This window comes from Mobula hypostoma, chromosome 9 (assembly GCF_963921235.1).
Source record: "Mobula hypostoma chromosome 9, sMobHyp1.1, whole genome shotgun sequence".
Taxonomy (NCBI): Eukaryota; Metazoa; Chordata; class Chondrichthyes; order Myliobatiformes; family Myliobatidae; genus Mobula; species Mobula hypostoma.
The window spans coordinates 102,826,140-102,842,568 of NC_086105.1; the positions used below are offsets into that span (position 1 = coordinate 102,826,140).

Below are 16,429 nucleotides of genomic sequence, written 5' to 3' on the forward strand. Positions count from 1 at the left end.
TTTGGTCTGTGATTAGATCCCTGCTCCAGTGCCCTGACAGATTTACTATATTCTGGAATTGTTCTAAAGAATTCGAAATGCAAATTTCACTCCACTCTTTAAGAAGGGAAGCAGAAGAAAGGAAATTATAGTCCAGTTAATCTGACCTCAGTAATTGGAAAGATGTTGGAGTACATTAATAAGGTTAAGGTCCCAAGGTACTTGAAGGTGAATGATAAAATTCACCAAAGTCATCATGGTTTTCTTAAGGTGAAATCTTGCCAGACAAATCTGTTGGAACACTTGGTGGAAATAATTGGCAAGATGGATAAAGGACAGTCAGTAGATGTTGTTTATTTGGTTTTTCAGAAGGCCTTTGACAAAGTGCCACACATGAGGCTGCTTGACAATATAACAGCCCATATAATTACAAGAAAGATATTAGCATGGATAGAAGATTGGTTTGCTGACTGACAGGTTGCTAAGGTGGGGGGGGCGGTATAAGGGGGGCCTCTTTTGATTAGCTGCCGGTTACTCGTGGTGTTCCATAGGGAGCATGTTGGGACCACTTCAGTGACTTGGATGTTGGGTGGACGGCATGTAGTGCTGAACAAGCAGGGAGTCTGTAAAAGGAATTAGACAGTTTGGGAGATGGGTAAAGAAGTGGCAGATGGAACACAGTGCAGGGAAGTGAATGGCCGTGCACTTTGGTAGACAGTATACAGGCAAAGACTATTTTCTAAATGGTTAGAAACTTCAGATATCAGAGGTGCATGCAGACGTAATAGTGCAAGGGAAGATAATAAAAGGATGCACAATGGTGTTGCAGTTTCAAAAAAAAGTTCACTACTGATGGACAATAAGGTGCAACTCTATAATGATGTAGGTTGTTAGATTGACAATCGATTGTGTCATACAAGTGGGCTATTTCAGAGTTCCAAGTTTTAAGTTTGAAGTTAAAAGTAAATTTATTAACAGAGTACGTAAATGTCATTATGTAAAACCCTGATTCATTTTCTTTTGGGCATACTTGGTAAATCCAAAAACCATAATAGAATCAATGAAAGATGCAACCAATGTGCAAAAGATAACAAACTGTGCATGTACAAAAATGAAAAAAAACAAACAAGTAAGCAATAAGTATTGTGAGCCTGAGATGAAGAATCCATAGGTTGTGGGTACTTTTTAGTGATGGGGCGAGTGAAGTTGAATGAAGTTAACTCCACAGGTTGAAGAGCATGTAGGTTGAGAGGTAGAAGTGTTCCTGAATATGGTGATGGGGGTCCTGAGGCTTCTGTGCCTCCTTCCAGATGGTAGCAGTGGGAAGAGAACATGACCTGGGTGATAGGGGTCCCTGATGATGGTTAATGCTTTTGTATGACTACGCACTGTGCTGATGTGTGGAATGGAGGGGACAGCTTTACCAGTAATGATCTGAGCCATATCCACTACTTTTATATCCTTTTATGGTCTTGTAGCAAATGCAATTAAAGCTATCCTTGAGCCTAATGGTACCAGCTTTCAGGCTTTTTGTGTCTCCTGCCTGATGGGAGGGGGAGATAAGAGAGAATGTTTTGGCAAAGGCAATTGAAGTCTTTTTTTTTAACATTTAGTGTAAACCCTCACTTCTCATTCAATGTCTAAACACCTAATTCTAGCAAGTCTTGTTACAGTTGGTACATTTATTTAGAAAGTGTAAGTGTTCAACTCCAGGTCCCACAAAATACATCCCATCCATCCCTTATATTCAGCTCTAAGATCCAGCAATAGAAGGGATGTAATTGTGGTTCTTTCTCCATGGGTCACCATTTCCTGATTTACTCACAATTCTGAGACAGTGCAAGATCTTTTGCTGGCTACTGTCTGATTTACATCATGCTCACAGGCAGTGTGTCCAGATGAATATTGGTCAGTACTTGCCCTCTGTTCCTACAACTGCAGTCATTCCTGGCACCAGAGAATAAACAAGTGCTTCCATTTCATGGTATCTCCTGTCTCAGAAAACAATTTTAAAAAGCTTAACTTTATTTGTCAATAGGGCTCTGTTTACTTTCAACATAAGTCATGTTTTCAGCAGTGAAATGTGACAGTGCCTCACAGTCATCTGTCCATGTTGGTCTGAGTGTGAAAGACCACAACCAAAGCTATTGTGGACATTTTCCTTGTTTTAAAGTACACCGTTGTTGGATTTTCATTCTCTCCACCTTTAGTTTTACACTGAAAAATTGTGTTACTTTATCAATTCTGTATGCTACAATACATTTTTTTTAGCAAAAGTGTGGGTGTTAGCCCGGTCGTCAAATTTCTTTTATAAAATGGCCCACTGAATGATAATTAGTTCATTACTCATGTAGGCAATCCTTATACAATGAATCAAAACTACGTGCTATTGTTGTACAACATTTGTCTAATATGGGATGGTGGTGGGAGAATCGGGGAGGCATTAATGGATTGTGCGGAAGGATGGATACAGAAAATCTCAGAGCTTTCGAATTTCTTTGAAGACTAGTGGTTTGTCAATAGATTGAATGGCATCATCTTGTTATGAAATGTGAGAAATATGTGGGAAATTGACTGCTACCTTTCCCCATAGTACAGCATTAGTTTATTTCTAAAGTACTTCAGCAGATGAAAAATGCTTTGACCTGTCCTGGGACAGTGAAAGGTCCTACAGCACAATGTCTGCTTTTTAACAACAAACCATTGTTCATCTCAACATTGACCAAGTCAAAATTCTTTTAATTTTCATTCTCTAGAGATGAAGAATTTACCTTTGTGAGAGAATTATTCTTTCTTTATTGAAGAAAAGGGAATGCTTGCAGACATTTTCCAAACATTGAGGAAAATGACAATACAAAGAGGAGTATTGTGCCACCTTTACATTAGCATGACTTGAACCTGATGCTACACAGGTCCTTTAAGCAAAAAACACATTGTATATGCTGATAATACATGTTTGCATTGCATTTCTGAAGGTGGTGGAGGATGCAGGTTATAGATTTAGTGGTAGTTGCTGGAGAGAGCTTCTGTCACCAGTTTAAAAAACTTGTAGGCAGCTTCATGTTCCTCTGGTCCGAATCCTTTTTTATCACGAAGAGCGAGTTCAACAATGAAGGCCTGGCTGAGAAGCTGTGAAGAAAAACAATAATTATACAACACTGAAACAAAATTGGAAAGCAAAGCTCAAACCTCCAATGACTTCTTACCGAATAGCCCAGAAGTCCATGGTGTCCTCTGGGTCGATGTCAGTACTCAGTGGTGCAAACATATAAGTCTTTTCCCATATCCTTGCCTCATGTGCCCATCAAAGCCCTTTTGATTCTTTTTGACAAACAGTAACTAATTAACCTGAAGGACAGCAAACTGGAGCAAACTCTCTACAGACAATACACAATGTGAGGATAATTTCAGCGTCCTTGGAGCAGTGAAGTCAAAAACAATTCTGCATCTGTTAGATGTTGAATAAAGGGAAATCAAAATCAACTTCTCTGGAAAATTTCAAAAGGTCTGCATTTTGCACAGTGAGCAGATGTGCTCTTTTTGCCTGCAGTTTAGTCCATGATGCTTGGTTGTCATGTTTGTTATAACTCTGTAATTGAGAAATATCTATAGCACCCCATTTATGAAAATTTGCACATCCTAGAAAGATTGGTGTTTACCTTGAAATTTTGAGTGTCCACTCCGATTGTTTGATGTTTACTGCTAAGATCATAGAAATTGGTTTCAATATTCTTCAAATCTTCAATTGCAGTGTTCAGAGCCTTCAGCACTTTGTCTGCATGAGCCTGAACACCAGGGTCACCGGCTGCAAAACGACCATTGAAATTCTTAAACAGTCTGGTCGTCCAGGGATAGACCGCGAATACCCTAGAAAGGAAAAAAAACAAATTGTCCAGTTTCTGTTGTGATAACTTGGAATTAATTAATTGCTCAAAGTTCATGATTTAGGACCTTTTTATCAAATAAAGAGTTGATTTTCTTGTGGGTTTAACTAGAACCTCAGTGCAGTGTTGAATACTAATTCCCTCACCCAATGACAACATCTAGGCAAGCATAGAAAATTAAAGAGCCTTCACCAGAACCATAGTTGAAAATACAGTGCATGATTTAAACATAAAACAGAAAATACATTTTCAACATACAGTACCTTGCCAAGGCTTGGGCAGTTATTGTTTTCTTATCCAAATGGTCCCATTTGTTCGTGATGTATTGTTCCTGAGCCTTTGTTAATTTCACCATTTTGGCTGTTAAGCTCTCACTGTCACTGCTCACGCAAGAAAGCTGTGTTGACCTGGAGTTTTGACTTCACTTTTATAGGCTCTGAAATGGCTCATCTCAGGCTAAATCGTTACTGTAACAGGCTGATTACTTGATGGGTTGGGCACACTTTCCAAACGTGGGCTGCAACCCTTCTGTGTTTGTGTGTTAACACTTGCTGAACAATTGCTTGTCTGAGCCTCACTTCTGCCCATCCAACACGAAGAATAATTCTCCAGTTTTGTAGAATATTAATTCAATACATTCATTTTCAAACTGTAGAACTCTCTCCTTGTTAATTGAAGTTCAGCTATTACACTTTTTCATTAAATAATACTATTTTTCAAAAATTAATACATTTCTGACGTTGTAATCAAATCCATGACTATTATAATATAGCTTCATTAATGTTCTCATCTGTAAAGATATGGGACTGTAGCTATGGAAAACTGATGATAAACTTACATCAGTAAATTGAGACAAGATTATTTTGAAATACTGAGCTACAGCAATAATGTGCATTTCATGGTCCTGGGGTCTTTCTGACTGATGACTCAGCTATCAACTTTCACTGGGTAACTAATAGTAATTTGCATTGTCTGTGGGTAGTATTATGAATTTGGTAAATGGACACATATGGACAAAGCTCTATTTCTGTTTTGTGTGTCCATTGGTCCATTGAATAGAGAACCAGCCATGAGCATTCACAAATTACTGTAGGTGAAGTGTAAACATGAAAAGACCAATGAGGGAAAATGTGGGTTCACTATGAACAAAGATCGGAGACTTTATAATAGGAAATAATAAAATGACAGAGGAACTAAACCAATGTCTCCTGTCTGCTTAAGTATTAGATTTTCAATAGGCTTTCAATAAGGTTGTGTTCAGAAGATAAACAAGGACAGTTCACATAGAATTTGGGGGTCACTGTGTCCATTGAGAGTTGTTTAACAAATGGAAAACAGAGTAGAGAAACAGACCCCTCATGGATAGTCAGGCTGCAGCTAATGGGGTCCATCAGGGATCAGTGCTTGGACCCCAACATTTACTACGTCTGTTAACAGTTTATCTGAGAAGACCTGCTGTAACGTTTCCAGATTTGCTGATGATAGAGAACTAATTGGGAATTTTCTGTTCAGACAGAACTAGAGTATGATATTCATTTCTGGTCACTCATCATTGGAAGGATGTGGAGGCCATGGGGAGGGTTCAGAAGAGGTTTATCAGTGTGCTGGCTGGATTGGAGGGAATGTGGTATAAGGACAGTGGACAGATGAGAGTTGTTTTCACAGGAGTGGAAGAGGGGTAACCTGACAGAACTTTATAAAGTTATGAGAGGTTTCGATAGACTAGATAGCCAGTGTCTTATTGCCCAGGGTTCAAATGTCTACTACTGGAGGGCTGCATTTATCGTAAGACGGGGAAGTTCAATAGGTTTTTTTTAACGGAGCAGTGAGTGTTGTTGCTGTGTTACCATCAGTGGTAGAAGAGGTAGATATGATAGGAGTGTTGAAGAGGCTCCCTGAAAGACACATAAAGTGTACAGGGAACGAGGGATATGGATCACATGCAGGCAGAATGGATTAGATGTTGCTAGCTTAATTAGTTTGGCTGAAGGGCCTTTTCCTGTCCTGTATTGTTCTAGGTTCCAAAACCTTGGTGAAATAACAGAAACGTTATTGTACAAAATTTTGATCTTTGCTTTCTAAAAAAGACATACTAGATCTTAAGGTGAGTGCAAAGTTTCAAAGGACGGGTCAGAATATCAGATGTGGACGAAAAGCGCAGGTATTGATATAGCCACAAGTACAGCCTGAGCTGTTGAGTAATTCCAGCATTCTGTTTATGAGGTTTCCAGCATTTGCAAGTGGTTTTGATTGTCAGATGTGAGGGTGCTTACCAGTGATAGCACAATGTTCAAATACATTTTCTACTCAGTAAATGAAGTAGCCCATGCCTTGATACAACAATCCTCATAAAACATTCTACTGTAATTAGCCAGTAATATTCACATCAGGAAAGTACCAGGTAACAACAATCTCCAACAAGATGTCATGCAGACATTGGTCCTTGAGTTCAAGAGCATTCTTATTATTGAGTCCCACCATCAACATCCTGGGCATCTCCACTGACCAGGTTCCAAATTTGATCAGATACAGAACTACTCTGGATGCGTGAACGGGGCAGACACTGGCTATGCAATACTAATACCATGGTAAAAACTTTCCGACTTTCACCAAAGGTACAATTCTGCGTATGATAGAATACACCCCACTTGTCTGAATGAGGACGGCCCCATCAGCACAGAAGAAGCTGCTCACCACCATCCACACTTACACACCAGCTTGCCTGAATGTTCCTCCATCAGCCATCCATGCACCCTGTCCTCTCCAGCCACTGCAGCAGTCGTTGCACAAAGCTGCCCACAACCCCAGCTTCAGCTGCTCTGCTTCTGTATTGTCCCTTTAAGAGACAAAACACAATGGATCTATTGCTAAATTGATAAATCAGTTTGCTATTGTCACATGTACTAAGATAGTCTGAAGCAATAACAGAATGCAGAATAAAGTGTTACTTTTACCAAGAAGGTGCAGCGCAAGTTGACAATAAGTTTCAAGGCCACAATGAGGTAGATTGTGTGGTCGAGAGATCATCCTACTACGGTAATATTCAATACCCTTAGAACTGTGGGGTAGAAGCTGTCCTTGAGCCTACTTGTATGTGCTTACAAGCATTTGTATTGTCTACTCTATGGGAGGGTGGAGAAGAGAGCATGTCTGGGGTGAGTGGGGTGCTTAATTATGTTGGTTTCTTTAGCAAGGTGGCAAAAAATGTTGGTAGACTCCATGGAGAGGATGCTGGTTTTTGTTCTGTGCTAAATTCTGGTCACAACTCTGTATTTTCTGCTGATTATTGGGAGAACAGTTGCCACACCAACCTGTGATGCATCTGGATAGGATGCATTCTATGTTCTATCAATAAAAACTAGTGACGGTCGGATGGGACATGCCAGATTTCTGTAGCCTCCAGAAGAAACTGAGATTTCTTGGCCATGGTGGAACTAGGAGCCTGTTGGTGATATTCACTCCTGGGAACTTGAAGCTCTTAACCTACTTGATCTCAACACTGTTGATGTAATCAGGTGTGTGTGCACCACCCACCCTCGTGAAGTCAATCACCAGCTCTTTTGTTTCACTGACATTGAGGGAAAGATTGTTGTCATGACAGAATGTTACTAGACTCGTACTTTACTCAGATTATTGTTATTAGAGATTCGGCTCACTGTGGTGGTATCATTTGTAATGATGGAGTTCGAGTAGAACCTGACCACAAAGTTGTGAGCGTACAGAGAGTAGAGTAGGGTGTCGCTGATGAAGCCTTGTGGGGCACCAGTGTTGAGAATAATGATGATGGAGGTAATGCTACCTACCCTTACTGAGTGTGCTCTGTTGGTTAGGAAGTCAGATTGTGTGCTGAAGACAGGGTAGTACTGTGACATTGATGGACCTCTGTTCGTGTTCATTCTGAAGCTGAAACAGCACGCTACAACTCTAGAGAGTCACCAGCACGATTTACAGTGGGACACATTACATACTGAGTCTATGTCTACTTGATTTAAATAACACTAGAGAGACATAGATTACTAGTTTTGCACATGAAAATGCAGGAAAGGAATTTCTCAGAGTTGTTTCATTGTAAGTCAGAGGCTTTGCTTGGAGACACTTCAGTGAGGAAGTTGACCAAGGGTCAGGTAAGATGAAGTGAGATCTTTTCCATCCGTCCATAGTCTTAGTAGCCGGCTGGTGGCGTAGTGGCATGAGCACCGGACTTCGGAGTGAAGGCTCCCGAGTTCAAACTCAGCCGGCTCCCCAGGCACGCTTTCCATCTGTGCTGGGTTGAGTGTCAAACTAGCAACTTGTAAAAAAAAATTGCCTGCTACAGAAACATCAACAGCAAAAAGTTGCTGGCCTATGCTCTCTCTTGAGTTTAGAAGGCAATTTCCTTTTCCTTCTAGTCTTAGTTGTTTAGGGATGGCCGTCAGGACAGTTGTGCGTACACTCTGCAGAACATGGGAAGGTCAGGGAAACTTCCATGGTAACACACATCAAAGTTGCTGGTGAACGCAGCAGGCCAGGCAGCTCTCTAGGAAGGGGTACAGTCGACGTTATGGGCCGAGACCCTCCGTCAGGACTAACTGAAGGAAGAGCTAGTAAGAGATTTGAAAGTGGGAGGGGGAGGGGGAGATCCAAAATGATAAGAGAAGACAGGAGGGGGAGGGATGGAGCCAAGAGCTGGACAGGTGATTGGCAAAAGGGATATGAGAGGATCATAGGACAGAAGGCCTAGGGAGAAGGAAAAGGGGGAGGGGGGGAAAAACCCAGAGGATGGGCAAGGGGTATAGTCAGAGAGTCAGAGGGACAGAGGGAGAAAAAGGACAGTGAGAGAAAGAACGTGTGTATATAAATAAATAACGGATGGGGTACGAGGGGGAGGTGGGGCATTAGCGGAAGTTAGAGAAGTCAATGTTCATGCCGTCAGGTTGGAGGCTACCCAGATGGAATATAAGGTGTTGTTCCTCCAACCTGAGTGTGGCTTCATCTTTACAGTAGAGGAGGCCGTGGATAGACATATCAGAATGGGAATGGGATGTGGAATTAAAATGCGTGGCCACTGGGAGATACTGCTTTCTCTGGCAGACAGAGCATAGGTGTTCAGCAAAACAATTTCCCAGTCTGCGTCGGGTCTCGCCAATATATAGAAGACCACATCGGGAGCACCGGACACAGTATATCACCCCAGCCGACTCACAGGTGAAGTGTTGCCTCACCTGGAAGGACTGTCTGGGGCCCTGAATGGTGGTAAGGGAGGAAGTGTAAGGGCATGTGCAGCACTTGTTCTTCTTACAAGGGTAAGTGCCAGGAGGGAGATCAGTGGGGAGGGATGGAGGGGACGAATGGACAAGGGAGTTCCATGGTTCCTGGTGATTATATCTGTGGGAGATGTGTTCAGTTGCAGTTCCTGACTGACTGCATAGAGTGACTGGGGCTGTAGATGAAACAAAAGAATGAGATACTGCAGAGGGAATTGAGAGAGATGGGTAGAAGGTTAAAAAGTAGGAGCCGTAGGGTTATAATCCCTGGGTAACTCCATGTGCTGTGTTGTAGTGAAAAAGGGAATAGCAGGATAGGGCTGATGAATCTGTAGCTGATGAACTGGTGCAGGGCGACACACACCTCGAGATGGTGGGATATCTTCCAGGACCGAGATCACTTATACAAGAGGGACACATTGCAATAGGCTTCCTGATGGAGACAATTGCTAGAATTACGTGAATGGATTTGAACAAGTTCAGCAGGATATGGATCCCAAAGTAGTTATGCAATCAATGAAAAAGCTGGAGTAAGTATAGAGGTTAAAGTGAAAAACTCCAGCCAGCAGGAGCAGGACAAAGAGCGAGGAAGGTCTGACAACCTAAACTGCAAGTAGCCTGACAGGCTGATGATTTCGGAGCACCTTTGGCATGTGGGATTGTGATATTATATCTCTTACAGAAACATGATACATTGAGTGGATATCATTTGTTTGGATTTTCAAAAAGCCTTTAACAAGGTCTGACACACAATGCTGCTACTCTGGATAAGAGATAAAGTACAAGTATAGATAGAAATGTGGTTGATTACCAGAAGTCAAAGATTGGGGATAAGATGGTGCTTTTCACAATGGCTGCTCGTAACTTTTGGAATTCCACAAGGGTCAGTGTTAGATTTCCAGCATTTCACCTTATACAATAATGATCTGGATGAAGAAAATTATGATGTTGTGGCTACATTTGATAAATTGAAGAAGAGGCAATATCCCAGAGGTAGGAAGCCTGCAAAATGACCTGGAGAGGTTGGGAGGTTGGGCAAAGAATAAGCAGATGGAATGTAGAATAGGAAGTGTGGGGTTATACACATTGGTAGGAAGAACAGAGGAATATTTTGTAAATGAGGAGAAAATTCAGAAAGCGGAGGTGTAAAGTTACTTGTGATTCCTAATCCTGAATTCCCTCAAGGTTAATTTACAGGTTGAGTCAATAGAAAACAAGACAAGTGCAATATTAACATTCATTTTGGGAGGATTAGAATATAAAAACAGATACATAATGCTGAGGCTTTATAGTCATGCAGAATGATGCAAGAACCTCAGGCACATAGATGTATATAGCTAGGGTGTCAAAGGACTGTATTTCTCAATAAGGAGCAGAGAGCAAGTTTGTGGATCTCGAGGGACTAATATCAGAATTAGAATCAGGTTTATTGTCACCGGCATGGGAAGTGAAGTTTGTTAACTCAGCAGCAGCAGTTCAATGCAATACATAATCTAGTGGGGGGAAAAAGAATAATAATAAATAAAATTTAAAAAAAAAACAAGTAAATCAATTACGTATATTAAATTCATTTTTTAAAAACATGCAAGAACAGAAATACTGTGTATTTTTTTAAAAAGTGAGGTAGTGTCCAAAGATTCAATGTCCATTTAGGAATCGGATGGCAGAGGGGAAAAAGCTGTTCCTGAATTGCTGAGTGTGTGCCTTCGGGCTTCTGTACCTCCTACCTGATGGTTACAGTGAGAAAAGGGCATGCCCTGGGTACTGGAGGTCCTTAATAATGGACACTACCTTTCTGAGACACCGCTCCCTCAAGATGTCCTGGGTACTTTGTAGGCTAGTACCCAGGATGGAGCTGACTAGATTTACAACCTTCTGCAGCTTCTTTTGGTCCTGTGCAGTAGCCCCTCCATACCAGACAGTGATGCAGCCTGTCAGAATGCTCTCCACGGTACAACTGTAGAAGCTTTTGAGTGTATTTGTTGACATGCCAAATCTCTTCAAACTCCTAATAAAGTATAGCCACTGTCTTGCCTTCTTCATAACTACATCAATATGTTGGGACCAGGTTAGATCCTCAGAGATCTTGACACCCATGAACTTGAAGCTTCTCACTCTCTCTACTTCTGATCCCTCTATGAGGATTGGTATGTATTCCTTTGTCTTACCCTTCCTGAAGTCCACAATCAAGTCTTTCGTCTTACTGACGTTGAATAACAGGTTGTTGCTGCAATTTTGGGTCCTTTCTCCAAGGAAGGGTGTAGTAGATTGGAAGGGATCCAGAAACGCACAAGAAAGGTCTTAGGAATAAATGGCTTGACATTTGAGAAGAGTTTGATGTCTCTGAGCCTGTACTCAGTGGTGTTCAGAAGGATGAGCGGCTATCTCAATGAAAACTATCAGAGACTGAAAGGCCTGGACAGAGTGGATGTGGAGAGAATGTTTCCATTAGGAGGAGATACTTGGATCCAAGGGCATGCCCTCAGAATTTAGACTTGTCCCTTTAAAAGAGCTGAGGAGGAATTTCTTCAACCAAAGGGTAAAAAGAGGACATGGGATATCCTTGACAGATAAGGTGGAGATGATTCTTCACAGGTTCTGTGCATATTAATGGAAAAAAAGGGAAAAGGCAGTGAGTATTTCCCCTTTAGGATCAGTGCGGCAAAGTATGTCGGGGTTACAAATGAAGGATAAAGTTTTAGATGTGTATTCTCATCTGTATTTACTGTGGCAAAGGATATGAAACCGGGTAAGTTTAGGGAAATTTTCAACGATATTCTGAAGCATTTTGAAGTATAAAAGAGGAGGCAATTGCAGATGAAACTCAAAATAGTCTATATATCCCCAAGATACTGATATCAAGCTGCTCTGGTCACAGAAAGATAATTTGCATCTTAGAGTGGACTTCCAGCAATTGCATTGCAGGAAATTTTGGAGTGACTTAAACCAATTGAACGGTCCATCAGTGTTCCAGATTGGAAAAATGAATTCCTCTATTCATAATGATTTTGAAAAAGACAATAATGATGATTTTATCGCATTTAAAATTGGATGTTGAATTTTATAACGTGATTGAATATATTAATATAAAAACATAACAAAATACTTTCTCAGGATAAAGTTTTAAGGAGAGCCTGAATTACTTTTCACATTTTCCCTGGACTGTAGGAGACTGAGGGGCGAGCTGACAGAGTTGTATATGATCATGAGGGCATAAATGGATGATCATAGTCTTTATCCGAGTGTAGGGGAGTCTAAAACTGAACAATGCGGTTATCTGGTGAAAGGGAAAAGATTTAAAAGACATCTGGCAGGAAAACTTCTTCTCACAGAGTGGTGGGTGTAATAAATTTGGTGGGAGAACAGGCTGTAGAAACAGGAACAAAGTGAGGAAATGGGACCAGGTCAGACAGACATTGGTAGGCATGGATGAGCTGGGCTGAATGGCCTGTTTCCATACTGTACAACTCTACAACTCTATTTATCTATATTTTACATGTAAAGCTTGCTTTATACAGTGAGTCATGATATGTTGCTGAATGTATAAACGTGATACAGAGAGATTTTGATCTCCTATTTCAGTTATTTGCTTTTCAGAAATCTCTGCTGTGAAGTTGATTCATTTAGAATGGGGAAAGGTACAGATAAGAGGTTCTGTGGTCGTGACAGAGAATCCAGGATGGTTTGTTGCCTCCCGGGTGCCAGGGTCAAGGATGTCTCTGATCGATTGCATGACATTCTAAAGTGGGAGGGTGACCAGCCAGATGTCGTGGTGCACATCGGTACCAATGACATAGCAAGGAAGAGTGAGGAGGTCCTGGACAGTGAGTATAGAGAGTTTGGTAGGAAGTTGAAAAGCAGGACCTCAAGGGTGGTAATCTCAGGATTGCTACCTGTGCTAGGTGCCAGTGAGGGTAGGAATAGGATGCTCTGGAGGAGGAGCAAGTGGCTGAGGAACTGGTGTAGGGGGCAGGGTTTCAGATTTCAGGATCATTGGGACCTCTTCTGGGGCAGGTGAGACCTGTACAAGAGAGACGGGTTACACTTGAACCACAGGAGGACCAATATCCTTTCAGGGAGGTTTGTTAGTGCTATTGGGAAGGCTTTAAACTAGATTTGCAGGGGGATGGGAACCAGAGTGCCAGAGCTGACAGTGTGGCTGGGGTGAAAATAAATGATGTTGAAAGTTTAAGCAAATCCGCTGGTAGAAAGGTTGTGAGTGGTGGTAAAAATCTTCTGAGGTGTATATATTTCAATGCTAGGAGTATTGCGGGGAAGGCGGATGAGTTGAGGGCGTGGATTGACTCGTGGAATTATGATGTTGTAGCAATTAGTGAAACTTGGCTACTGGAGGGGCAGGACTGGCAGCTTAATATTCCAGGGTTCCGATGTTTCAGATGTGATCGAGGCAGAGGAATGAAAGGTGGGGGAGTAGCGTTGCTTGTTAGGGAAAATATTACAGCAGTGCTCAGGCAGGACAGATTAGAGGGCTTGTCTACTGAGTCCTTATGGATGGAGCTGAGAAACAGGAAAGGTATGGCCACATTAGTGGGATTGTATTACAGACCACCCAATAGTCAACGAGACTTGGAAGAGCAAATCTGCAGAGAGATAGCAGGCAACTGCAGGAAACATAAAGTTATGGTGGTAGGGGATTTTAATTTTCCATACATTGATTGGGACTCCCATACTGTTAGGGGTCTAGATGGTTTAGAGTTTGTAAAATGTGTTCAGGAAAGTTTTCTAAATCTATATATAGAGGGAACAACTAGAGGGGATGCAATATTGGATCTCCTGTTAGGAAATGAATTAGGGCAAGTGACAGAAGTCTGTGTAGGGGAGCACTTTGGTTCCAGTGATCATAACACCATTAGTTTCAATTTGATCATGGACAAGGATAGATCTGGTCCTAGGGTTGAGGTTCTGAACTGGAAGAAGTCCAAATTTGAAGAAATGAGAAAGGATCTAAAAAGTGTGGATTGGGACAGGTTGATCTCTGGCAAAGATGTGATTGGTAGGTGGGAAGCCTTCAAAGGGGAAATTTTGAGAGTGCAGAATTTGTATGTTCCTGTCAGGATTAAAGGCAAATTGAATAGGAATAAGGAACCTTGGTTCTCAAGGGATATTGCAACTCTGATAAAGAAGAAGAGGAAGTTGTATGAAATGTATAGGAAACAGGGGGTAAATCAGGTGCTTGAGGAGTATAAGAAGAGCAAGAAAATACTTAAGAAAGAAATCAGGAGGGCTAAAAGAAGACATGAGGTTGCCTTGGCAGTCAAAGTGAAGGATAATCCAAAGAGCTTTTACAAGTATATTAAGAGCAAAAGGATTGTAAGGGATAAAATTGGTCCTCTTGAAAATCAGAGTGGTCGGCTTTGTGCGGAACCAAAGGAAATGGGGGAGATTTTAAATAGGATTTTTGCGTCCGTATTTACTAAGGAAGCTGGCATGAAATCTATGGAATTGAAGGAATCAAGTAGTGAGACCATGGAAACTGTACAGATTGAAAAGGAGGAGGTGCTTGCTGTCTTGAGGAAAATTAAAGTGGATAAATCCCCAGGACCTGACAGAGTGTTCCCTAAGACCTTGAAGGAGACTAGTGTTGAAAATGCGGGGGGCCTGGCAGAAATATTTAAAATGTCGCTGTCTACGGGTAAAGTGCCGGAGGATTGGAGAGTGGTTCATGTTGTTCCATTGTTTAAAAAAGGATCGAAAAGTAATCCGGGAAATTATAGGCCGGTGAGTTTAACATCAGTAGTAGGTAAGTTATTGGAGGGAGTACTAAGAGACAGAATCTACAAGCATTTGGATAGACAGGAGCTTATTAGGGAGAGTCAACATGGCTTTGTGCGTGGTAGGTCATGTTTGACCAATCTGTTAGAGTTTTTCGAGGAGGTTACCAGGAAAGTGGATGAAGGGAAGGCAGTGGATATTGTCTACATGGACTTCAGTAAGGCCTTTGATAAGGTCCCGCATGGGAGGTTAGTTAGGAAAATTCAGTCGTTAGGTATACATGGAGAGGTGGTAAATTGGATTAGACATTGGCTCGATGGAAGAAGCCAGAGAGTGGTGGTAGAGAATTGCTTCTCTGAGTGGAGGCCTGTGACTAGTGGTGTGCCACAGGGATCAGTGCTAGGTCCATTGTTATTTGTCATCTATATCAATGATCTGGATGATAATGTGGTTAATTGGATCAGCAAGTTTGCTGATGATTCAAAGATTAGAGGTGTAGTAGACAGTGAGGAAGGTTCTCAGAGCCTGCAGAGGGACTTGGACCAGCTGGAAAAATGGGCTGATAAATGGCAGATGGAGTTTAATACTGACAAGTGTGAGGTATTGCACATTGGAAGGACAAACCAACGTAGAACATACAGGGTTAATGGTAAGGCACTGAGGAGTGCAGTGGAACAGAGGGATCTGGGAATACAGATACAAAATTCCCTAAAAGTGTTGTCACAGGTAGATAGAGTCGTAAAGAGAGCTTTTGGTACATTGGCCTTTATTAATCGAAATATTGAGTATAAGAGCTGGAATGTTATGATGAGGTTGTATAAGGCATTGGTGAGGCTGAATCTAGAGTATTGTGTTCACTTTTGGTCACCAAATTACAGGAAGGATATAAATAAGGTTGAAGGAGTGCAGAGAAGGTTTACAAGGATGTTGCCAGGATTTGAAAAACTCAGTTACAGAGTAAGGTTGAATAGGTTAGGACTTCATTCCCTGGAGTGTAGAAGAATGAGGGGAGATTTGATAGAGGTATATAAAATTATGATGGGTATAGATAGGGTGAATGCAAGCAGGTTTTTTCCATTGAGGCAAGGGGAGGAAAAAACCAGAGGACATGGGTTAAGGGTGAGGGTGGAAAAGTTTAAAGGGAACATTAAGGGGGGCTTCTTCACATAGAGAGTGGTGGGAGTATGGAATGAGCTGCCAAATGACGTGGTAAATGCGGGTTCTTTTTTAATATTAAAGAATAAATTGGACAGATACATGGATGGGAGGTGTATGAAGGTATATGGTCCGTATGCAGGTCAGTGGGACTAGGCAGAAAATGGTTCAGCACAGCCAAGAAGGGCCAAAGGGCCTGTTTCTGTGCTGTAGTTTCTATGGTTCTATGGTTCTATAAGTAATTGCCATACAAACAGACAATTGTTGGCTCAATGTTTTTATGTCCAAGTTCTTTCTCCACTTTATTGTTATCAAGTGATAGAGGTAAACACACCCTGCAGTATTGTTTGTTTTCTTGCTAATAGACAAATTGACAGGTATTTTTTCTGAAATTAAGTACATTTAATACATTCATGCACAGCAAGCGATAAAGCA

At 41.5% G+C, this 16,429-nt stretch overlaps 1 protein-coding gene across 1 annotated transcript; it reads right to left on the minus strand.

Moving 5' to 3' along the window:
- Nucleotides 1-2,768: 2,768 nt before the first annotated feature.
- LOC134351323 (hemoglobin subunit beta-like) lies at nt 2,769-4,245 on the minus strand. The gene is made up of 3 exons (XM_063057398.1): nt 4,127-4,245; nt 3,639-3,846; nt 2,769-3,108 (listed from the first exon to the last, which is right to left on the minus strand). Exons 1-3 carry the CDS (start codon nt 4,216-4,218, stop codon nt 2,980-2,982), a joined length of 429 nt encoding a protein of 142 aa, XP_062913468.1. The 5' UTR covers nt 4,219-4,245; the 3' UTR covers nt 2,769-2,979.
- Nucleotides 4,246-16,429: the final 12,184 nt, after the last annotated feature.

Bases quoted from the DNA above. Each gene is read 5' to 3' on its own strand.
- LOC134351323 (XM_063057398.1), bottom strand. From the start codon at position 4,218: ATGGTGAAATTAACAAAGGCTCAGGAACAATACATCACGAACAAATGG. The intron at 3,847-4,126 runs GTACTGTATGTT...TTTCCTTTCTAG, and splicing joins ACTGCCCAAGCCTTGGCAAG to GGTATTCGCGGTCTATCCCT. The intron at 3,109-3,638 runs GTAAACACCAAT...TTTTCTTCACAG, and splicing joins TGGACACTCAAAATTTCAAG to CTTCTCAGCCAGGCCTTCAT.